This window comes from Condylura cristata, unplaced genomic scaffold (assembly GCF_000260355.1).
Source record: "Condylura cristata isolate star-nosed mole 26May11 unplaced genomic scaffold, ConCri1.0 scaffold00035, whole genome shotgun sequence".
Lineage (NCBI taxonomy): Eukaryota > Metazoa > Chordata > Mammalia > Eulipotyphla > Talpidae > Condylura > Condylura cristata.
This window is the reverse complement of record NW_004567136.1, coordinates 4454875-4481228: the sequence shown is the minus strand read 5'-3', so window position 1 is coordinate 4481228 and position 26354 is coordinate 4454875. Positions and strand designations below refer to the sequence as shown.

Below are 26354 nucleotides of genomic sequence, written 5' to 3'. Positions count from 1 at the left end.
CCCAGGAACAATCTTCACCGCTCAGAGAAAGTGCAAATGGACCTACCACAGCCCACGCAGATGGAAATCACCTTAAAATAGGGGTTCCTCATGAGTCAAAGTGCTGGGTACCTTCAGGCCAGGGTCTCAAGTCTCCTCCTGCCCACACACTTTCAAAATTACTCTTCCAGCAGCCTCTTGGATAAAGGAAGTGGGGGAGGAGGACGTGTTCCAGGAACCAGAATGCATGGTGTAGTAAGAGGGCAGAAAAATCATTCTTGAAGAGATAGGAAAACATAAGAAAAACTGCATCTCCAGGAAGGACAGATGCCCCTTTCTCTAAGGGGCCTTTCCACCATTTATCATCCAGCAGCTACTTAATACTTACCAAAGAAAGATCTTACCCCTGACCTCAGGGCTGTTCCTGAACTCAGGGAAGAAATGCTTTTCTTCTTCTAGCAAAACACGACCATCAAGGCAGGATTTAAGTGTAAGAAAGTGGACCAGGCTCACGACAGCCCCGCAGCCCTCCAAGGGGAGACGTGGAGCAAGCAGCGGGGTGGCAGAGGCGGGCAGGCTGGGCTAGGGTCGGGGCATCTTGGGCTTTCCACATCGGGCTCCAGCTCCACACCAAACAACACTTTCAAGTAGTAATATCTAAGGGAAACATGATTCTGGGGAACTTTTTGCCAGTATTGCTCTAACTGTAAAAAGAGAGTGAGAAACAGTAATTTAGGGAATGTTAGCAACTTCATTTCTTCACGGAAGGGGATGGGAATGGGAACCTGGCTAATTCCTGACCTTTTTATAACAAGGGACAAATGAAAACTAGTTCATTGGAGAACTGGGATCTCTCTTCCCTTCCCTTCCCTGCCTCCGCCAGCTGAACTCTATGGGGTCGTTAATTGAGCAAAGACAATGCTAATGGAAGCAAACTGGGATGGAAAGAGCCCTGGTGGCAGCAGCTGAGGCTTTCAGCTGTATTTATATAAAGCTGTAAAATGTAACAGCCAGGGTAACCTTGGGCAAAATGCTTCAAAGTTGAGACCTAAGTCTCCTGATCTATGAAATGAGGGTTTGGCCAAGATGATCTTGCAGATATTCTTACCAGTGAGCTTCCACAAAACAACTCTTTGTCATAAAAGCTGAGACTGGATGGCTATCCTTGAATAACACATTTTCAGGCTTTTGTAGCTTCAGTGATTAGTCAACACTTAAGACTTTTTTCCTGAAGTGGTGATACAGGCATTTGACATCTTTGTTAGCAGGTGGTCACGAGATCAGCATAATAGGAAGTGGCACTTTGACATGAATGGTAGGGTGCTCGGTTATTTCTGAGTATCCTAAATACTCAAGTTCATGACAACAGAAAGTAGAATTCAGGCTATGAAGCACAAGAAGCGGGAGGTGCAGGTTTAATAGCACCTATAAAATCAGATGGCTGAAATGACGCCCACAGCACAGCCCTGTGCTGGCCCAGTGATTTCTTCCACTTCATGTGGATTCAGCGTGAATTTTATTAGTTCCCTCTGTTATTGCATACAAACATCTGAAGCAGGCTGTGATGAGAAACAAAATGCCATTCTTAAATGAGACAAGTGTGATTCCAGAGTGGGGATCTGAGGTGGAGAGTAAGAGAGAGCCTCATAGTAGTCACTTAGGACAACATGAATTTACTTACCATCTTCGTAGGAATATGCGGAAAATGAGCTGGTTTCCTCTCACTGCTCTCAGAACCCCACTAATCTACAGCACTGGATAAGACTACCTTCCCGTGCGGGAAGGCGTGAGGAATACCCACTTGCCAGGAAAGCTCCACCCAAGAGCTTCAGGGCAGGAACCATTCTTAATCATCTTTTATTGGTAGTTTCTGTGGAGATCTGAAGTTGTGATAAGCCAGTCCCTTTGACTTTGCAATCAAGTTTTCACTGAACAAATAATGCATTGACTTTACGGTGATCAAAACACACATTCCTGTTCTCATGGAGCTTAGAGTTTAAGGATGCAGTTAGACAATAATGAGGCAAACCAAAAACATACATTGTGATCAGCACTGAGGAACGGTAAGGAACATTTTGGAGAACAGTTGAAACCTGCAAAGTGTTTCCATCTTAACGAGCGTACTGACGCCAAGCGGTGTTTTCACTGGATTTGAGTGCCAGATGTCAGCACCGTGCAGTAATTCTGAAATGCATTTTTAGCTACGAGGGTAATTTCCACTCGACAGGGACAATTTGCACTGTCTGTTTGTAGTGGGCTGAAATTCTGCCCAACCTCAGCTCGAAGCACTCTAGGTTTATCCTTCTGCCCCTGGTGATTATCTCTGGGGCTTAGCTACCTTCTGTGCCTAAAGAAACAGACTTGAACTCACTACTCTGCCTCTTTCCGGTCTTTTGAGGTTGTAGGCCAAACCTAGTAGCGTCAGGCAGTGATGAGTCCCAAGAGACAATCGGCGATTTTGGAGTCACTATTTCAAGTTTTGGAAGGTGTTCACTTACCTGTCTTATCTTCACGTGATGGCAGAAAGTATATACACCCTTCTTAAAAGCTGCAGTGAGCGAGATGAGGAGATGTCAGCGGGTGGCGTGCACGAGACAGCAGCAGGGAGACAGGAAGCCAGGAAGCGCCTGACACACTTGGCTCTCTTGAGGCTCCACAGAGCACTTTAACACCCTGCTCTGGGAACTAGGGAAGGAGGGGGGTGGCGGGGAGGGGAGGGGTGGTACAACCAAGAGCAAAAGTCCTGGTCTCATGGAATTTGGCTTCTAGTGGAGTGCAGATAAAAGCAAGCAAGTAAAGAGCCCTATCTTCGGTGTAGGTTTTTCCTTGGACCCTACTTTCTTAACTGCCTCCAGGCAGCTCCAGTTACATCTCAGGCTCTTAAAGTAAAGCATGACCTGATGAATTTCCCCTCCAAAATCTGTTGCTCTTCTGTATGGACCCAACATCACCACTATCTACTTAGTTACTCAAATTAGAAGTAGGAAGTTGTCTGTCTCCACTTTTCCACTGCAAGACTGTCAGCTGGTCTCAGCCCGTCCCTAATGTGTTAGGCTGTCACCTCCTTTCTCCTCTCAGGCTCTTGTATGACTTTCTAGAATTATGACAAGTCTGCTAATTATAAAAATTATAAAGACCACTTGACATCTGTGCTCCCCCAACTTATAAAATAGGTGAAACATGATTTGTCTTTACTTTTCAAGCTCTGCAAAATAATGGTCAAAGTTTAAGTATGGTCAACAAGGTTCTCCATTATCTGCCAACTTTCTCAGTCCACTCAAGGCATACTGAACACCCTCCATTCATCAGCGGGGTCTTTCTGCACGGATGCACATATTAAGATCCGCTGGGCTTTTACCTATTTGAACATTCTTGTACATGAATTCTCTGCCCTAAATCCTACTTTTCATACTTTCAGTAACTTGGAGGTTTGTATGTCTGAATTATTAAGACTCTAATCCTCATAATAGGTCCCTTGATTGAACAACGCAGCTCTGGATCAATCTGAAACCTCCAGTAAACATGCTGTGTGGCTAGCATTAAAGTGGATATTTTCCTGGGATATGTTAATGAAAGGGGAAAACGTCACACTCATTTGGTATAGAATTAGAGGCAAATGTTGAAATCCCTCAGAGCTTTTCTTATCCTAAATACCATCCTAAGCCTCCTGAATCCTTGCCATAGGTCGGATTTACTAGTGAGGAGACTCTGCACGTGTGCTAGTGGTGATGGGGCTGAACAACAGAACACAGCTGCTTGCTTTCTGCTAGCCTGCACCCTGGATTTGTTTTTCCAGAAATGAAATCTCAGGCCATGTAGCTTTTCTGGTCACTTTGTTTTCTAGTTATTAAATCTATACCAGTGAAACATGAAAATACCATTCTCTCTTAATAGAAAACATAATTCTTGCTCAGGAGTTCATCTGGGTGGAAAGACAGGTATTTGGGCAGCATGTCATTATTCTCTCCATCCCTTCACCACCTTTCTCACGCAAGGGCTGTTTCTGGTCCCATAAGTGATAAAGCAAAAGTGATCCTGCTTTACTCAACTGGTGCAGTTATAACAGGTTATCTAGCCTTCAGGGAGAGGTGGGGGTTAGTGCCTAGAGAATCCCAACAGAATGTTGGGTCCAGGCAGGAAACCAACTTACACAGGATCGGGGGCTCACAGAAAATACGCTGGCCCCATCAATAGTGGATGCGCCTTTATTCAGGTGCCACTGGTCTCTTCAGTTACATCTTACCCAAGGATCCTTTCTAGGAAGAGCCAGGTATCATCTCTGTTCCCCAACACCTAAAGATCATGGGGTGATTATCTCCAAATATTTCATTTGAAGATACGCCTGACCAGGAACCCCAACTCATTCTGAGACCAGTTTTACCCAGATATTAAAACCAGACAAAGATATAACAAGTACATAATAATATTTCTTGTGAACATGGATACAAATATTCTAAACAAAATACTAACAAACCAAATACAATAGCACATAAAAAGGGTTGTTTACCATGGACAAGTAGGATTACCCCATAAAGCAAGCTTGGTTCAATAAAATCCATCAGTGTAATACACACTATTAATAGAATAAAAGACAAAAATCTTAAGAGATGCAGAAGCATTTGACAAAATCCAATATTCTTTCTTGATAAAAACAGCAAAAAGAAAAGGGAATTTCCTAATCTGAAACTATGAAAAACACACAGCTAACATCATACTCAGCGGGGAAAGAATGCTTTCTTCTAAAAATCAAGAATAAGACAAAGATGTCTCTTGTCACCTCTATTTACTATTATGCTAGAGGTGTTATCCAGACACTTAGGCAAGACAAAGAAAAAATAATCCAGAGAGTAACAGAAGTAAAACTATTTCTGTTCACCTGTGCATGATCTTATTGTGGAAAATCCTTAAGAAATAAAGTAGCTAATAAACTAGTTTAGAGAAGTTGCAGGATGTAAGATCAAATTAAAACATGAATGACATTTCTATATACTGGCAATGAACAACCTAAAAATGAAATTTAGAAAACTATGGCTTATACCACAAAAAACAACTCAGGAAAAGAAAATAGCCAGAAAAATTGACTTGTACCTTGAAATTCTAAAACAGTGAAAATACTTAGAAGATCTAAACAAATGGAAACACATCCCATGTTTTTGGCTTCGAAACCTTTTTATTGTTAAAATAGCAATATTCCCCAAATTCATCTATAGAGTCAATACAATCCCTATCAAAATCCCAGATGCTTATTTTGTAAAAATTGACAATTTGTCCTTAAAACTCATGTGGAACTGCAAGGGACCCAGAATAACCAAAATGATCTTGAAAAAGAATGAAGTTAGAGGATTCAAACATCCCAAATTATAAAACTTACTATCAAGCTGTGTGATTCTGCATAAGGCCAGACACATGATTGATGGTATAATAAAATTGGAGTCCAGAAATAAAGCTCTATATTTATAGTTACTTTTCAATAGTGTCAAGACTACTCATGGGTTAATAATAGCCTTTTCAAAAGTTGGTGCTTAGATAACTACATATCTAAATATCTACATGCCTACAAAGAATAAAATTGGAACTATTCAATGCATCGTATGCAAAAATGGATCAAAAAAACTTCAATATAAAGCTAAACAGGTGTAAGTCATTGTGACTGAGATAAGGAAAAGACTTTTGATAGGACACCAAGAATACAAGCAACAAAGAATAAACACAGAATTTAAAACTTCTGCACTTCAAAGGACATCATTAAGTAAGTGGACTTAAGTCACCCCGGGGTAGGTGGGCCAGAACCGACAGTGAGGCTGTGGTGCACTCATACGCTGCTGGTGGGGGTGCACACAGTGCAACCACTTTGGAAAAGCCTGGCAGTTCCTGAAGAGGATTAGGCATACGACCCAGCAACTCACCTCTGTACACAGCCAAGAGAAAAGAAAACTTACGTTCACATAAAAACTTGTAAAGAAATATTAAGTATTGATGTCAAAAAACAGAAGAAACACAAATATCTATTGAATGAATGAACAAGAAATATATCGATGCAATTTACTCAGCCATAAAGAAAAGAAAGTACTGAGAAGTGGTATAAATATGTACCTTGAAAACACTGTTCTCAGTGAAAAAAGTCAGACAAAAGATCAAATATCACATAAGGTTGCACTGACATGAAAAGTCTCAAATAGGCAAATCTACACAGAAAGAAGAAGGGAAACAGACTGGAGAGCAGTCAGGGAGGAGACAACAACTCCGAATGAAAGGGGTATATGAATTTTTTTTTTTGGCAGTGATGAAAGTGCTCTGGAATTATTAATAGTGACATTTGCGCAATTTTTGTAGGTATACTAAATCACTCATGATTTACTTTAAAAGGGTAAATTTTGATGTGAATTGTATCTTAATATTAAAAGAGGAGGGAAAACCCCTCTCCCATCTAGAGGTGGAAAAGTGTCAAAAGCTGCAGAAAAAGAGGCGTTCATTACAAACATTGCTAGTCTAAATGGTGACTGTGGGGACAATCTATCTCACATTTTTTCCAAGATGTCTTTACAAGTTTCTAGTGTATCTACCTTATTTTCACTCAATCCTGCCAGCCAGGAACCCAATCATCTGACTTTCAGTGCTGCACCCTCACCCAGGGCACAGCTGTTAACACACACACACAGTTTTTTATGGTGTGCTGGAGACTGAAGAGAGCTAGCATAGTTATTCCAGGTCCTTCTGCTGAACCCAAGTGCTTTATTCTAATAAAAAAAGTACACACACAAAAATAAAAGATAAAACAAAAGAATTCATGTAAAAATCAAAAACCAACACAATTTAGAAGAAAACAAGAGAGAGTAAGGACACAGCCCTTGATGGACGTATGCTACTTGATCACATCCAGGGGCTGGCAGTGGTGGGATGTGAAGCCCGCTGGCCCACCTCCACTGGGAGAGGTGTGGCCCACGGAGCTGGCTGTGCAGGGGCTCCCAGTAGTCAGAGCACATACAAAGGGCAGGGTGATCTTGCTCTCAAAGACTTCATCCTTTTTGGCCTTGCCCCTCTTACTAATCTAGCATTCCATCAGCTGAAGCAGAAGAACCAGGGAGTCACCTCCTCAAAGACCAAGTCCTTTACTCCTAAATATCCAAGTATTTAAAAGTAAAATCCTTCGGCAGTAGAGAGAGGTGGGGGGGGGGGGGTTTGGGGGGGGTGCCAGGAGAGAGAGGCCATCTTTAGTGATCTAATAGGACGCGCTGGCTGGCTTTCATCAGGAGGTAACTGACAACTTGGTGAAAAGGTGGAGCTCATCTTTTAGCAGTCACTGCACAACTATGTGGGAGAGAAACAAAGAACTTGACAAGTCAGTGTTCATATGTTCTGTTCACATTCAAGGAAGTAAAAACTAAAACCCCAGGGGCTCTTCCTTGCGCTAGCAAGGACAATGTCGCCCGCTCCTGTGTGCCCCCCTCCCCTATGCTCCAGTACAAGTTTGTGGGCTGCTAGGAGATTTGCAGAGGCACTTTGGGGTTCATGAAGTCTTTATGGGTGAGGTCCTTTTTAAATTTTGGTTTTGAGGAGTACTTGAGACGTTTGAAATAATCAAGCACAGGTGGAGATGTTGGTGGGGACAAGAGAGGTGCCTATAACAGATGGCAAAATTCTCTGAGAAAGTAGGTTGGCAGTGTGGTGTGGCTTTCCATGACAGAAGAGGGGCCTTCCTAAAAAGTGAACGAGACTTGGGGTAGAGAACATTTAAATCAGCAAAATGTCTTAGCAGAATGGAAAAAGATTAGGTCAGTCAGGGAAATAAGTTAGGAAGCTACTAAGTGTCCAGGTGAGTCCACGGATTGGGGATTGAAAGGAAATATTAGTGAGAGTGTAAGGGGAGAAGAACTCATAAGACTGAACAAGTGAGCCATGACGGATTTCCATGACAGGGCTGAAGGACACGAGTTCAAGGAAGAACCCAAAACAGCAGTGGGGCTATGAGACGACGTTTCATTTTTTGGTGTACTGAGTATGAGGTACCAAAGAAACACATCCTGGGGTGTGAATCTGAGTAGAAGATGCGGATTTGGAAAGGAAGCTTTAGCAGTGACATGACTGGCCAGAGTAAACTGGGCAAGTACAGAGAAGTAGAAGTAGGATTTCAGTAGCATGTACTGTGATATGGATGGCACCCATCCCACTGAAAAAAGCAGCCAGAGACATAGCACTGAACTAAACTCAGAGCGGCATCAGAGCTGAGTTCACTGGCAAATTTGGAGGCTATGACTGTCCCCCAGGAGCACATTTTCAGTGACAGCATGGATGAGCGCCACTTCTCACAGTGAGATGCCTGCACCAAAAGTGTGTATGGCTGTTAATGAATGCCAGCCTGCTGGATGTGCACAGGAATCAGGGGAACTGTTGGGACTCCACATTTGTACACTTTACTTTCCCCAGAAAATTCTTTATAGATTAGTATTTGGATGCAAGATGAGCAGGAGCAGCAAGAGTAGAGTGTTCCTAAGAGGTTAGTCTGGAAGGTCAAAAACATAAAGGTAAGCACAGGAGGGCATCAAGATTATGGATAGAGAGCTTCGAGAAGACAGTCCTCCTTTCTCATCCTTTCTCATCTGAAATACTCGGGAAATCCCCCAAGAGGGAGTACAAGGCCAGATTACAACCACTTGTCCTTTCTAATAAGGGAAGGATGAGTAACATGGCCAAGGTCCATTTGAAGTTTCCTTTTGACACCTCTCTTCCCTGCATATCTATCCCAAAGTAAATTTAGCAAATGGTGACTGGGTATTACCACATAATTAAGCACAGACCAGAATAGCATACAGGGTCGAGAAGTCCGACTCATTTGCTGAAGCTGTTGGAAAAGTTTGGCTGTGGGCTGTGTTTTTATGTCCCATATTTGAAACGTTTTATTATAGTAAGAAAGTTTGTATTTTATTTGCAAAGCCAATTGTTTTAGGTTGTAATTCATTTTTCTGCTGAGTTTCCTGGGCAAAGAAGTACTTTTATGATAGCCGGGGTAGTAGTAAACATTCTATTTTTTTCCTCTTTCTTAAGGTATTTTTCAGTGACATACTATTAAAAAATAGTGAAAAGGAGATACTGATAAGAGAAAAGGGAACATCCTGAATAATGAATTGCTTAGAAAGTGACAGCACTAGACTTAATAGCCAATTACTTTTCCTCCTAAACTATTTACAAGGGTAAAAGTTTACTTGATGTGAATTCTATCTGATACGTACATCTAATTACCATTTAAGATTTATACAGGCATGATTAGAATTGTAGAACTTAACACTGTAGTGATAATAAAACTTGAGAACTTAAAAGCACAAATTTCTTCACGAATTTATTGTATAAAATGCCCAAGAATGCTCGACTTCTCGTCTCAGTCATTACACATGAAGCACATGGACGAGAGGCCCTTCAGGATGACGGAGCGGCACGAGGTGCCCTGGCACAAAGGTGATACAGCCCTCAGCAATGTGCTAAAAGCTGGCCCAGAAAACCCCACGTTACCTTATCACAATATGCAAAGCAATGTCTTCTTTTCCACTAAATTATGATGAAAAACATCACTCTTTTATTTAGCATTATGGTACATAACAGGTCTATCTCAATCGCTAAAAGAATTTAAATAATCTTGAAAGACATCCTTTTCCCCGCCAATGATTTGAAAGCTGTATTTTTCCTGCCAATTTCAAACAAATCATCAGGCTGATCTGTCACAGTCAGTTAAAACAATCATCAAGGCACAAGCTCAGCATATTGCTGTCGCTTGTAGTAAAAGGATATAACAATGTCTCTCCTTAGTTAAAAATACATAATCCTTTTATTTTATATTGCAATAAAAGAAATTAACATCACAGACACAGAAGACTACAAAGGGGAGACTACTTACTTCTGAATGTCCAGTAATTTAAACCTATTTATACTTTTCCATAGGACACGAAAGCAATATTTAACACTTACTTTTTTGAAGTAAAATGTAATCTTTGGGAATATACAATGTAAATAGGTTTTAAGAGTAATAGTTCCATTCATGTCCAGGTCTGTTACTACTGTATGATTAAGTAAAACAAGGCACAGTAGTCATCCTTTCCATTATGTTGCAACACTGATCATGTGCCTTGATAAAATGGCTGATTAGACAAGATGATGGCAACAAGAAGGGAAAACTTTGGATTGTCTATTTAAAATGCAGGTAACAGTAATTAATTAAAAATTTATTTTAAGTGCACTTTCACATGCTTTGTGTTTATAATAAACAACAAACTTCCTAACTTTCTTGCAACAGGCTTGACTACCATTTCATTTGGCCAAATGCACTTTTCCCCAGTAAACTTAAAACAACAACAACAACAACAACAACAACAACAACAACAACAAAAAATCCCTGTCCTTTCATATACTAAGAAAGAGGATTGGCTACTGAAACAGTTCATTGCAAGACACATGAAGACAACATACTGTGGCATGAGTTGTTTTTAATTTGTTGTGCTGTTACTAAAGGAAAGTTCTGAGGGCTGCAGTTAAACATTCCAAGTTCTCCCTTCCATCTTTATTGATTCTCAAGATTTTGCACAGAAACTCTTTGGGGACTAGAACAGCAGCAATTGCATCACACTGTTTTCAAGACTTCAAGTTTCAAAAGCAAATTAAAAAAAAAAAAAATACAGTTCCTGATTTGAGTTAGATACAGGGACAAAAATAGCACATACTTGACGGTTACATGGTCTACAAATGGTGGCAATATATTCCTTGGGAGAGTAGTTTTGTTGGTATATATTTTTTAAATACTCAAAAAGGCTCAACCTCAAGCAGTAATAAACACAAGCAAAAGTGATTTAACCCTTAAAATAAATATTCAGAAAAACCTCTCTGTACATACAAGTGAAAGAATAAGTAACACTTTCACGCAAAAAAATAATAATAATAAAGGATTTGTTCATATAAGTAGCTGAAATCTGCTGTTCCAGCCCACATATCCCCAATGAAGAAGGGAGGCACAGACAGAGGTGACTACTGTGGTTCACTATCTTACAGCCTTTTTGTAATGGGACACTATCACCACCAATGTTTATCCCTCTTGTTATATTTATTAAATTTTTATCTTTACTTTTTTCGATTTTTTTCCTTTTTTTTTTTTTTTTTTTACAGCATGCCAAATCCTTTGGCATAAGTGATGGCCTTCAACAATCTCTCTTTAAGTTTTTCTTTGCTTGAATATTCCGGAAGTAAAAGGACATTAAAGCAAGTATGAGATGTAGGTAACCTAAATAGAGAGAAAGGGGAAAAACAGGAAAATAAGTCATGGGAAACATGCTCAGTATTTCACGATCCTACTTTTAGATGGTGTACATACAGTTGGGATGGTTTGTAACACAGACTATATTTTTAATGCAAACCACAAACTTTTTGTTTTTGCTGTGTTATCTCCAAGTATCCGTTTGTTTATCTTATTAAATACTCAGTGCTGATGATGATGACATCATATTGCATCCACTCAATTATTATTACTTCATGCCAGAAACTATTTTAGGCATTTAACCCTATATAACTCATTTAACTCAGTCATTTCACAACAAACCTACACAGAGTGGCTAACAGTAGCCCCACTGCAGAGCTGAAGTCACTGAGAAATTACGAACTTACTCTAAAGGTATAGAGATAATATTCAAATCTGATTTAAGATTTCAAAGTCTATGCTCTTTAATTCTGATTAGAAATAATACTGGCAATAATACTGTGTAAATGACTAGGTAACAAATATAAATAAATCTGCATCAATATCATTATAAAACAAAAAATATAGAATATTGATAGAAAGAGTTCTATACGTTTAAACAGCTAAATATGCTCCTTCACATATGGTCCCCAACTCACCAAAAATATTAGCATAATGGAGAGAAAACACCAAATGTCAAGATTACAAAATTGGGGATTTAAGGGTAATCTCAGTGCTAAACAGATAAATCTCCTGAGCCTCTATAAAAATTCTAAGTAGATTATATTAGATACCTTTCAATTAAAATATTCTGAATCAAAATCTGAATGAATCATATTAATTTGAAAACTTCCAAACCAAATGAGCTCATAATAATTTTTAACTAGGCCAATTTTCAGAAAATTTCCTGAAAACAAAAGCAAGATATTCTCTGACCTAACATTTCAATAATTTATAGATTTCTACATAAAATTATAAAGGGTCAGAAGCTAGTGGAAAGGCCATGTGTATGTGATATGGAATGCAAGGTTCATTATGTAGTCACAATAATTACCTTTCTGTGTCTGGGCCATTTTTGGCTATAATCATCTTTAATTTTCCTAGTCCACCCACAGGTGCTCTGTCTGTGCCCGTTGTAAACTGCAAGAAGAGTCTTTTCTGCTCATCTGTAAATGAATGAACGATTTCCCAGAACTCCCTAAAGAGGAGAGATTTGACATTGTCTTAGTTTGGCCTTCACTGTCATGAGCACTAATGCACATTTACGATCTGTATAAACCCACACTGGGAGACAACACAGTGTAAAAACTCCTAGTGAGCCATTTCTGGTAATCTAGGTTCTAGGAATTCCACTTAGTCAAATGTATATTAAGGAAACAGTTTTAAAAATATAATTCCTCACTACATTATTTATAGCAGTAAAAACTAGTAAACTTAATTTTTCAACAGAAAATAATTTTTATAAAACTATGATAAATCACTCTATGTAACTGGCACAAACCAAAAACAACATCAAAAAAACATGAATTGAAAACTGCTGGAAGGAAACTCTGCAAAATTAACTCCAGATATTTTCAGACATAGAATTAATTTACCTCTTTTTGTCAATTCATCTAATATTCAACCGTGGGGGAAAAGGTGCTACACATATGAAGGATAGAAGAAGACAGTAGTAAACAAGAGTATGTAATTTTTATAGAAACTATAGTTGTTTCTATTAACAGCCTGTGTGCTACAGAAATGGGAATGCGGAACTCTGATACGTCTTCCATTTCAGTCATTTTATTGACTTAAGTCAGAATTTATTAATTACAATGAAGCCATTTTAAGAGAAAGACTTAATCCTTGATATTCCTAAAACCTATGTGAAATACCATTACTACACTGGAGATTATATATCGACACTAAAAATAAAACACCAACTCACGCAAAGCAATCTTAGAATACTAGTTTGAATAATAGATCATCCATAAATTAAATCTAAACATAAAAATTCAGAAGAGTCTTTCTGCTCATCTGTAAATGAATGAACGATTTCCCAGAACTCCCTAACGAGAAGAGATTTGACAGTGTCTTAGTTTGGCCTTCACCTAAAAAAATGCAGACTTTCGAAAATGGAAAGTTTTCGTTGGTTATAGAATATATTTTCAAATATTTATTTGAAAACTTCTCTCCAGAATTTTTGCAGAGAACAACATCATTTCTACATCTGTCATAATTCCAGCTTTTGGAATTATATGCTAGTGTTCTAGCATATAATTTTATTACCAACATGTTGCCATTTTTGTTGGTGAACTGCTATTATTTCTGACAGAGGTTATTAGCAGCTTTATCAGACTTCCTGGTTTTCTCTGCTGTCATTCCATTTCCCTCCCCTGAACTCTAGCATCTTTCCTACCCGTCAGTTCCTACATGAGACTTACAGCAGCATCTCGTTTAGGAAGGAGGAAAAACCTATCACAATTTAGGTCACTGGCTGGGATAATCTGGCAAGAGAAAGCAGTAGCCCAGAGACTTGGCAGGGCAAAAAAGCTGCCCTGCACTGGGCTTGGTTAAGCCTCTAGACACTGCAGGACTGCTCAGACTCATAACTGAGCAAGCCACAACTGAAGAGACAGCTCTAAGAGAGAAAGGTCTAAAACATAAAGCCTACAACTCTTTGTTAATTAAATCTTCCTTGTAAAAATTAAACACCTCACCTAATCAGAACAGAGTCCCTTGTATAGCCACCATCATATTCTGTAGTTTCTTCTAGAGCCTGGAAGTCTAGATTCTGCAAATTCAAGAAAATATATCTTAACATCTTCTATACCACATCATCAAACAATAAAGGAATTGATATTTTTATAAACATGATAATTTCACAGACACTTGCTTTCTTACCCGGCTTCCACATATAAGCAGTTCAATTTCCTCTGGTCTGAATAGGTACTTTAAAGGAGATTCATTGGTCACCATATGAAAACCTCTTCGAAAAGCCTTGAACTGTTTTTCCACAGACTTATTAAGAATGTAGTCAGAATAGAGATTGACAAATTCCTGCAGAAAACATTACCCACAAGAACTTCTTATAACATGCTACACAACGAAACACAACAGCTAATCAGGTGTGCTTTTTATTTTCCCAAAGACAAAACATTTCAGAATATTTTAAAAACTTCAATCTTAACAATACAAAGGAAAATGTCTTTAATTTCATAGTCTGTAATAACAAATATTAAGCTGCAAGCAGGCCATGCAAATAAACAAATAATCCATGTAAATTTCAATTTTGATAGTAAGGCTGAATATAAAAGCCAGATCTCAATATAATTCTGAGGTTGCCTCAACTGGTGTGCCATGGAGACATTTATATCATGTACGCATCTATTTATAAAAGCTGACGTTATTAATAGAGTGGAACATAATGGAATACAGCAAACCAGATAGTCTTATTTTAAGATATCTGGGAAGCTTCCTACTATATCCAGATTGGCAAAAATTGTTTTGTTTTTTTTTTTTGCAATAATAAAGTGTTGAACCAAGTCAGAAGAGGAAAATGTACTTTGTTTCCTAACTTTGTGACTATAACATTTTACCAAAAAATTATATTAATATAAACACATTTATAAAGGTTTACTACAAATTAATCATAGCTCTCCTGTTAAGTTCTGGATTATTCCCATTTCAAACATGTACTTTTCTGGTTAACAGAAAACAGAAGTGTGATATAAAGACTTTTCAGAGGCATATTTAAGTCACATCTATGTGTGTACATGAATGAAATTAGCATTTATTTGGTGACAGGGTCCATGCTTTCCTCCCCTTGAACAGCCCGATATGAGAAGCCCCCTGCTTGCTATTCTACAGTTGCACTGAACCATGTACTGCCTCCGACTCTTGCCCTTTCTCTAACAGGCGAGCTTGAGAGGACTATGTGCCTCAAGCCAACTTATATCCAAGTTTAGAAAACTATGTCTATTTCCTTTACGTGAACTTGGTTACCTGATTTCTTGGTTCTCTGTATGAACTATATGAGATAGTTCTTTAAGAACTATAAGCAGGTATTCTTTGCAATTCTGTTAATACTGTTAATAAAGAGACAAAGATAATAATATAAAAACATTTATTACCTTCCTGTTTTCATTTGTAATTGGAATTTTATCACCATTTTCCTTTAGATCATACATCATTGGATTACCAAAAAGATCTGTTTGTGATATCTGGAAAGTGATCATCATATCATCTTCCACATTCCCTTCATATTCCAATAAGTCTTTTAAACTCTGATACAGAACCTAACAACCAGAAATGGAAAATTTGAGGCTACCATGTAACTACAAAAGATGACAAGTAGTTTCTATCATTCTTCCTTGAAGAGAACAAAATGTTGGCGAGGATTCAGGCATAGATAGTAACCCTCCTGGTCCCCCATATAATTTACAATACAGAAACCAAAAAAAGATGATTACACCCATTCTTCACAGAAAAGCCCACTCCACCATTTTACAATGGCTTTCACACTATGCTCTATGAGACTAGCATAGAGGGACCAGCAGAAGAATGAACACACTACAGCCCCAAGACCCTCATCCAGGGCAGCTATGAGTTCACTCGGCCATCTCAGTCAATTTCATTAAAAAATAATCAAAATGTTTAAAGACGTGTAAAGAATCAAGCTTACAAAACCTGTTTGCTGATAATAGTAAGTACAAATTCTCCCTTTAAGTATTCATGGTACTTCAAACAGATTTAAACAATTTTATCTTATTAGGTATAAATAGTAACAAAGACTCCAAATCAAAGCTTTCATTCTTATATAAATCAAACTATTTTTCTTTAAAAAAATCTAAATGATCAAAAAACATATGACAAAGACTTACGGGATGAGAGTCTCCCAAGTCACGGAAAGTTCCTTTTTTCCCCATTAGCTTCCTGTAGACAACCATGGGAAAATGTACATCCAGTATGCAGTTATTGTAAATAGCCAGACCCAGCACTATGCCAATCAGAGTAAACTGACCCTCAGTTTCAAATGAAGATGGATTAAACCAAAATAATTTTGTAGCTTCATCATATGTGAACATACCTATGGGAAATGATTTAAAAAATATGTATTACTTTTATATTTTCTTAAAGAACGATGAGCAAAAATATATAAAAACAAATATAAAATAATCAAAGTTATAAATTTATACAGGTAAGATGAAAACTTCTTAGTACATCAGCACCTGAGAAAACAAAATTCAAATATATGGGTGTTCAAAGCATGGGAAATCGTAACATGATTTTGAGAAGCCAAGGAACTCATTAATAAGCAATTTTGGTACCTTTTTTTAAGGAGTTAAAAAAATTTCATTAAATTCACAATTTTTCATCTTTAATCAACACAAATAAAATGTTAGTGTTCATACTTCACAGGCACTGAATGGCTGAGAAATAAATGAGACAAAGGGGGAAGGCACACTAATGTTTCACTTATCAAAACATGTAATCTACACAGACTGTTTTCAATAATTTTGTCTTTCATTAAGGAAAAGCTTTGTGTTTTTCAGAACTGCACAATGGTTCCATGAAGTTTTTCTAACCAAGCCACTCAAGTACATGAATTTAAATTTGATAAATTCAAACTCTGAGTAAAAACAAAAACATTATATACCTGTAAGCTTCCTTCACTTTCATGTGATCTTCACAAAACCCAAGACTTGAGACCTTTTTTATAACATTCACTTAAAATTGGGAATCTTTGGTTTTAGTAATGGAATAACCATTATGAAGGCAAAATTACATTCTTTCCCTTCGCTAGGTTTCTAAGAAAAAAGGTTAAATGGTATTTGAACCAAATTTATTTCTTTTTTCATGTTTTTCAAAACTAAATGAAAAACTTTAAGAACTAGATCTAAAAGGAAGTTCCCAATAAATTTAAAAAATCAATATAGCCTATAAATCAGTTTATAAAAATCTTTAAAAAGTTAAAAATTTTTCTTTAGTTTTATATTTAAGTAAAATATAAAAAGAAGTTTAAAAATGTGTCCTTGATCTTAAGAGCATAAATTAAGTTAGGGTGTCTTTCTAATACAATGGAATGTTCATGAAATCATTTTGAAAATTATCTAATTCATATAGTAATGTTAATTTAGATCTTGTATTTTTTATAATCTTATGTTGCAACATCCAATGAAGTGCTAAAAACTTCATTTATTTAAAATATGGCATTACAGGATCAAAACAGTTGAAAATAATTAAAATTAATTAAAAATTCTGATGAAATATCACAAATGCAGTCCTTGGTCTCAAGAGCAATCAACTGTAAACTAATCAATTAGTTATAAACTAATTAATGAGTTAATTTTCTCATTGCTGTGTATGAAAGAATATTAACATCAGAGAGATTTTGGGTACATTTTTTTCAGGTCTCTGGAAGAAAAGCACCAAAAAAGGTGTGTCTTCTCAAATATTCCTTTTTGTTATTTCTACTGCCATCATTTCAATTACTTTGCTCCCAAGTAGAAGTGTTTAATACATGTTTTTTTTTTCCCCTTAGGAGTATTACTGGATATAAAGTCAGTATATTTTACAACTATGTTTGACATTTCTAGATATAAAGAACCGAGAACTAAGGTTTACTAAATTTAGGAGGCTTACAGATTAATTTTCTGTCTTTAAAAGAACATTACCTGGCCCTCTCTGGTGGTGCAGTGGGTTAAAGCACAGCACTGTGAATCTAAAGCCGCTTCCGCATGAGTTCGATTCCCGCCTGCCCCGGAGGTGACCACATGGCGTGGCAGACCTCTCCTGGCCCGCCCGCTGCTCCCCTCAGCAGTGTACTTCCTCGATCTGCCTGTTCTGTTCCCCACTCTGTCTCTGGTGAAGCCTCTCACCGCCCCTGAGCCTCTGGCCTGTACCCCAGTTCTGTATTCACAAATAAATAAATCTTTAAAAAAAAAAAAAAGAACATTACCTGTTTTTTTTTTTTTAAAGATTTATTTATTTATTCATACAGAACTGGGGTACAAGCCAGAGGTGATGGGGTGGTGAGAGGCTTCACTAGAGACAGAGTGAGGAGCAGAATAGGCAGATCTACAAAGTACACTGCTGAGGGGAGCAGCGGGCGGGTCAGGAGAGGTCTGCCGCACCATGTGGGTCACCTCCAGGGCGGGGGAATTGAACTCACACTGAAGCAGCTGTGCCCAGCTTGCAGTGCTGTGTCCTAACCCACTGAGCCGCCAGGGAGGGCCCTGTTTGGCTTATTTTAATAAACCTCAACAAGAGACACAGCCTTCAGATTACTAAAGTGGCTAAAATACTTAGCCTTACCTTAACTTTATAATATAAACTCAAATGTTTACTTCTAGTTAATTTCTAAACATATATATGACCATTAACAGAGAACAACAGAAAAGTCAACTTAATATACATGATGAAAATCAACAGGCTGTAACAGATCAATTCTCAAATCTTAAGGGAAACTATATATAAAATTTTGTCACATTCTTTGTTAATTCTGATTGTACCTTTCTATAATTGTCTTGTACTCAATTTTAAAGGTAATCAAACCCAGTAACCAAGTGGTTATGTTGTAGAAACAGAATTGCTGAAATCCTTTACTTTCAAACTGACATAAGTAGGTGTTTGTCAATTGCTCAATGAAAACTCTTCTGGGAGACAAGTATTATTCTTAGGTATGGGGCACAAAAGGGGTCTGTAAATCAAGAAGTCTGGATTAACACTGTAATATAAGTCCCAAGGAGCCCTATAATGAACATATCTAATTAATCAGTGTTTCCAAACTTTTATCATAAAACACATATGTGAGATAGTCTCAAACATTCTTCAGAACCCTGTTCTGTAAAAATTTCATTTCACAAATGCCACGAATTTGATGAATGTTTTAGAATAAAATGACCAAAGACAGCTAGCCTTTAATTGTTCTAATGTACTATTAATGTTTTCAATTTCATTTACTTAAGAGGTAACTTCCTATATTAAAATAGTTGGCTAAATCATTTAAATAAGAACTTGAATAAATAAGCAATAAAATCAGTTCTCCAAGTTCACAAATTCAGTCATTATCTAGATTCTAAGTAACCCAGACCCAAACTTTCTGTTGCTGCTCTCCATAAATCAGAAAATTTTAAATTTATAAATACAGGTAAATTAATTCAAAGCGATAATGTGATGATCATCACTAAAATATTTACCAATATCTGGATTGAAGATTTCCTCCACAACCAGCTGGAAAAATTCTTTGGATACACCTCCTTCATCAACTCCTTGTTCTCCTTCAAATTCCACATACAACTGTTTCTTCAAGTCTGCAGGATTTTCCATAGCAATCATCTCTAGCTAGTAAGTGAAAAGATAAAGTGAAAAGAATATGACTGCCAGTATTAGGATGAAAGCAATGCAAAAATAAGTAGAAAAAATAAAACAAGGAATAGGGCCGGGAGCAAATAAAGGGCATTTAGATTTTTGTTTGTTTTAATTAGAAAGAGGAAGCAAACTGGTTTAAAAAAAAAAAGCCAAATGAAGGCAAAGATTGAATCTCATGGAATATAGAAAAGTAGGAGAAAAAAGGCATATAAAATTGTAAAATGGTTACTTTCTAACTACTGATTTGTTATGAAATTAACATAAGAACTAAATTAGATTTTCTGTTACTTCTATATAACATACCTGGTCTATTAGGACAGAACACAAAAATAAATCAGTACAACAAAATGCATGTGACTACTTCAAAGTAAATCATTTTCAGCAAACACAGTGAAATACTTAAGTTTGATATCAAAATATACATTAGTGATTATTAGAACATATACTATAGAATTAAACCCTTAATATCAGTTATATCATAACTAAAACAATTATATTTTATTATAAAAATACATTGGGTAAGTAGAGAAGTAGTTTATGATCTCTTATAACAGCACTTAGTATAAGTCACCAACTTTTAAAGCATTAGAACATCTTATATCAAAGATTTTGAAAGCAGGTGGGACATCCTTGCTCATATTTTTACTGCTAACTTCCAGCAGTTATCAAACCCTACCTAGTATTTCTTAACTATAAGTCATTTACCAAATACATTTTTTATCTGTAGAATGGACACACTGCTTAATCTCACTAAATCTCACACTGATAAAAATCAACAATAGATTCTAATATGAAGTATTTATACTGAAAGTTTTTATCTGAAATTTAATAGTATGGTTGACTAATCATTCAACTTCCAACTAACTTGCTACATTGACTTTAAAACTTTCTAGCTGTAAAAAAAAATAAAAAAATTGGCAAAAGCGAACATTTAAGGGTGTTCAGGTTATTGCAAGTATTCCAACTAGAAAATTTTTAACTTTGTTTTTTTATTTTGTGGTGGGGGCAATCCAAACATCACTGGGATCAATATATTATGGTAGTACAATTATATTAAGTAACAATACTAGTTTGGACATTCTAGTGTACAGTGATCATATAATATCTCATAAATCCATGCATCAGGGTATTTACAAACAATCAAATGTTTTTCTAACTGCCAAATGTAATTCAAAAATATTTTTATCTATTTCATATTTTGCAACACATAGTAGAGGCGACTATTGTTTTGTGAAGCTTTTGTTTCAACTGTATGTGCAAAAAGACCTATGAATGGATGGAGTGGATCCTAACCATCTCTTACTAGCAGCTGTAGTCAAAGATGTTTAAGAACAAAGGCCAAAATGATCTCCTGGATACCTTCAATTTTTGAAGTCTATGATTCTGTGAATCTATAATTTTTAGCTTTAAATATTGTCTGTCCTGGTACAACAGTAATCTCCAACATTTACACAATCACTTTATGCCATGTTAATGTGTTAAGAAAATTTAATTTTGAGACAGACTGTAAATGAGTCAGAATATTCTGTTCTAGTCCTGCTTGTTACGTAATACAACTTTTAACTGTTAAACTTTAGTGACTAAATTTAAGTTCATTTCCACATCTGCAAAGAGGACAAGGGCTAATGCTCAATATACTGAAAAACTGTAAAGGTTTATTAATAAGAATATTAGAATTCCAAAGTGGGCAATATAATTAAGATAGCATATCATGTAATTACCTTTAAAACAACTTTATTCTTTGATAATATTCTGTGAACAAGACATTCACAATCTGATTTCATATACAGCCTAATATTGATTTCATATATAGCCTAATATTCTGTGAACAAGACATTCACAATCTGATTTCATATGTAGCCTAACCCCAAAATTCAAGAATCACCTTAGGAGGGGACGGGGGTCTCCCTGATGGTACAAGGGTTAGCAGAGCACTATGAAGCTATCTGCAGCCACTGCAGCACAACTTCAATCCCCAGCCAAGGAGGTGACCCATATAACACAGACCTTTCTTGTCTTGCCCGCTGCTCACCTCAGCAGTATAGTCAATCTGCCTGTTCTGCTCCCCACTCTGTTTCTGGTGAATCCTTTCACCCTTCACACCTTTGGCCTATACCCCAGTTCTTGTATGCATAAATAAATAATCTTTTAAAAATAATAACCCCAGGGGAAAAAAATAGTTCAATTTGGAATCCTGTTTCTAGCCACAGAATATAGATGTCTAAGGACTAAATAAGTGCTTAAATGTAGTTTACTCCTCAGGCCAATATCCTAGTTTTGCCAAAGAACTCATTTCCAATTCTCTTCTCCCGTTTACCACCTGCCTAACTGTTAAAAGAATGCAAGCTGATATTTATATATGACTTTACAAAAGACAGACTAACCTGCCTATATCATGTATAATACATTCTAATTAAATATATTTATGATATTTACAGATTATGTCTTCTATAACTCTTACTTATAAACATTATTGTGAGCTAAACCCCTCTACTTCAATAATTGGTGACTTATGGAAGCCCTATGTACTAGTCTCAATACCATCTGAGACATTCCATATGACAACAATTATTAAAATAGTACATGCCTATCCATTCACAATCATTACTTTCTGCTCACCACCTTGAGTGTCAAAATAAAGCGCTATTTTCTATTATTGTAACTATAGCCTTATATGACTTTACCTGTTTCAGTTTCATCTTTATAAAATGAATATAATATACTGTAATTTATAAATAAGTAAATACATGTGAAGTGCTTAGATGAATCCCCTGCACAACAAAGACTTGCAAGTACTAGCTCTTGCTATTATCTTTATTTCACTGGTTCTAAAATATTTTTCAGGCTTGCCTAAAAACCTGAAGACCCAAATATTACAGAACAAAAATACTCTAGTAATAACAATAGCATTAATAACATGCTATTCTAAGCACTTTAGATATATCAACTAATTTAGTCTTCACACCAAGTTTACACAACCTGTATTATTAACCCCATTTACTAAACAAAAACATTGAGATAGAAGTTTAGCAACTTGCTCAACTCAGTTAATGATAAAACAGAGATTCTAATCTAGCAAGCATATAACTACAATGCTCTACTGTCTCATCTCATAATTAGTAATGATTATTTTCTAAAATTTAGTGATTTTTATTTTCTTCTTATGTTTTCTTGTACTTACTATCTTTACTATATCCATGTATGACTTTCAGAATTAGGATTTATTCAAAAGTAAATGTATAAAAAGAATGACTTGAGAAATGGATGGCAACTAAATTATACAGGTGAAAATGTCCATTATTTTAGATGATCATTCTCACGAAGATCTTAGTAAAACATTGAATCTTTTATGTATGCATGGATGCCTACTAAAATAATTGTTTATAATTCTGGCAACAAACACATAATGTAAAATTTCATTTTGACAAAGTGACTACATTTATTTTTCTTTAAAAAAAAAACCCTTCTAATCCACTGTAGAGAGTGATTTAGGAATTATTTAGGCATAAAGGCATATCATTTTATGTAATATATACATTTGAAACTGGATTTTTAAAATCAAGTTGTCTTGAATACAGTAGGGTATTTGAAAATTAGAAGAATAGATCTGTGAACATTCTGAAAAGGAGAATTTATATATATATGTAAATTCATTTAGTATATGAACTTGGATTTATATATATATATATATGTGGGTGTCTTTAAAAGGGTATATTTTATGTTAATTTAATATAGAGATTTGCAAAAAGGAAACTTTTTGTATGTTAGTCTGTGATTAGTGGGGGCAAGCAATATAGGCTGGATATGATATCTACCTTTTCTTTATATCTCTTGCTCTTCTTACTAAGGCTTAATTTCATCAATTGCTGAATAAAATCATTTTTAATTGTTGAACTTTTAACTGACCATGACGATGAAATACTAGAGATCATTTTCTTAAAAACTGGCCTGGTGTCAAAGTATTCCCAGATCACCTAAGTAGGATTACACCTTAGTATAAATCAATCAGATCTGTCAGATTTTACAAAAATAAAAGGAAATCTCCATCTTTCAAAATCTTATTCTATTCTGGATTATCATTCATGCGAAATCCATTCTTGTCAATAGTTGAAAAAAAATCCCTTAAAAAATAAAGTAGAATGGGGATTACAATTGAGATGGAAAAATGCACAAAATGATGTAAAAATAAACTATTATATTATTTTAAAAAGGAAAAAAATTTAAAGTAGATATAATAATGAGATAAATCAGACCTATCTTTATTGCTTAAGAATACCTAGAATCCATATGCATGGAATATTAAAATTACTTTAGTCAACTTGTTAGACTATATGGTTAACACTTTGCTAGGGGATATAGTAAAATAGTCACTAGAACAATTTCTTGAATTATACATACATACATACATACATACATATATATATATATATACATATATATATTTTCTTCTTCTCTATAAAAAGGAAACTTTTTCTATCTTAAATATAAAGTTTATATGTTTGGGGTAACAGCCAAATCAAGCAAGGACGTTGCAATAGTTTTTTAAGTGATCCTAAAATATTCATTTGTGGAAAGGCAATTTATATTTTAACCTGTTTCACTGACTCTGAAATTCACCTTTTTGATTTCTGCATTTTAACAATTCTCAAACTAAGATATATCATACAACTGATAGCCTCTTACACCTAACTGGAGCATATTTTTCTTTCTCGGCAGTAGTACATCTATCATATCCTGGGCTCAAAAAAATCAGGAAACATTTTCTTATCATCAAAGGCAGTTCCTCTAAAAACTGTTAGGAAATAATCTGTGACTCTGGTTCAAATTTCATGGTACATGAAAGCAATGAATATATTTGTCCTTTTAGAAAAAAATCTATAATTATTCAATTATTACCTCTCCCTCCAAAATAGTCAGTCTTACCTATAATTAACAACTAAAAAATAAGAAGAAAATATTCTCAAGAGTGTCACATTTGTAGTCACTGTTTCTGGGCTTTTATAAACTGATGAATAGATGAACTCCAAGGCTCCTTTTAGTTCTTAGAAAGTTTAGGATCCTGCAACTTTAAATATTTAATTATTAATAATAAATTTACTGCAAAGTTTCTCATTTCCTCTTTTATTCCCAACCCTATTCTATAGTTCAAAATTAGCAGGTCATGAAAGAGTGCTCAATAGATTACTCTGCCAAACTAATATAAAAGGAAAAACAAGGCTTTAAAAAAGCAAAATCGATCCTTGGGAGAGAAGATGTTCAAAATCTATCTGTTCTCTTCAGAAATTAAACTGAGAATATGCCCTTACTACTACTTGCGCTAAGCTCCTACTCTTTGGAATTAGTAGGATTTTATCAAAACCATTACCTGCTACGAGTCTTTTAAAAATAGGTAAGTTATCAATTTGAATTTCCAGACCCATTTTAATGCTTTTTTCCCCCTAATCTTTTCGTGTTACTTTAAAAAAAAAAAAAAAAAAAGGAGGACCAAAGATAAAATTAAGATCTGCTTACATCCTTACACAATACCCTACCACTCTGCTGCGACAATGTAAAAATAAGTTGTTGGCTGCCCAATGCCCATTAAGTAGACTGCTGCTAATGCAGTGTGAAGCTATATAAGCAAAATAAAAAGGACACTCAAAAGCAAGCAACTTTCAATTTCTGTCAAAAAATTGTGTAAGTTGCTTAATTTTTCCTCAGTATATATTTAGTACTAAAAAACAGTAACAAAGACAATAGGTGCAGAACCTCTGCAATTTTGAAATTTCTGAGATAGCAATCAATTTTTTCCAATGGTTTACAGGTTTACAAATTTTCAGATTTAGACAAATCCATTCTACAACTGAAATATATTTTAAAATAAATGTCACTATTTCCTTCTCGTCTGTGTTATGGCTTCTTATCCTTTAGAAGTATAGACAATTGACTATTTTAATTTTAGTTTACATTAAGTTTTACTTAAGGTCATAAACAAAAATCAGCAATAATGGGTGCCATTTAGTATTATGAATACACTGAGATCCTGCAAAAAAGCACCCTGTGACCAAAGTAAATTTTATGACTGGTAATTGGTGTCTGCCTGTCAATCAGGGACACATTCTTTAATAGGGGCACAGAAATTCTTATTTTCTGTGAGGGAAGGAAAAAAAAAAAACAAAAGGCAGCTCATTTAGAGGACCAGTTCCTAATATTCTCTCAACTCAATCTCCCTAGACTGGGATGATGACAGGTACCACTGATAGTAAGATTCCTAGTACAGGTGCTATTTTCCTGAACGTTCCCGCCAACTCCCACACCCATGGTAGTCACTAAGGACATTTAGATGGGAATAAATCACAATCATATGGCGACATTGTGCATGACCAGCAGGAACTGATACTAAAGAGTCCTTACTGGCAGCAAGTACCAACTTATCTGGGTCACTTCATCAATGTTACAATAATGCGTCTCTAAATTAGACATGATGGAATATTGAACACCACTTATTTCACGGTGTGGTTTTATTATGCCACTTTTCCCAGTTAAGACTGGACATTCATACTTATTACTGAGGATGTCTTTATTCCTTTCCATTATTTTTGTATGCTGGTCTTTCCCCAATAGCTACTTCTCTTTTGAATGGAGAAAATTTGGGGGTTGTCATTATTTTAGAAAGTACTTTTTCCCAAAGAGCTAGTGATCATTATGTGAGACAATCAATAATCTGTGTAACACATTTATATACCTGGACAGGGGCAAAACAATTATCATAAGCTTAATAATAAAATTGTAATATAGTTCCCCTATGTTCCTATGCTATCTATATATTTTT

The 26354-nt window shown here is 35.9% G+C and overlaps 1 protein-coding gene across 4 annotated transcripts in view; it reads right to left on the bottom strand.

The window, feature by feature from the left end:
• Nucleotides 1-10434: 10434 nt before the first annotated feature.
• The window catches only part of UBE3A (ubiquitin protein ligase E3A), a 65576-nt gene continuing 49656 nt past the window's right edge, over nt 10435-26354 (bottom strand). For all 4 annotated transcript variants that reach the window (XM_004693069.2, XM_012732720.1, XM_012732722.1 and 1 more), the window contains 7 exons: nt 19372-19516; nt 16054-16259; nt 15304-15468; nt 14075-14230; nt 13891-13964; nt 12246-12389; nt 10435-11239 (listed from right to left, as the gene is read on the bottom strand). In XM_004693069.2, coding sequence (XP_004693126.1) covers nt 11119-11239; nt 12246-12389; nt 13891-13964; nt 14075-14230; nt 15304-15468; nt 16054-16259; nt 19372-19516 — 1011 coding nt within the window. In that variant the 3' untranslated portion in view covers nt 10435-11118. The remainder of the gene's footprint in view (nt 11240-12245; nt 12390-13890; nt 13965-14074; nt 14231-15303; nt 15469-16053; nt 16260-19371; nt 19517-26354) is intronic.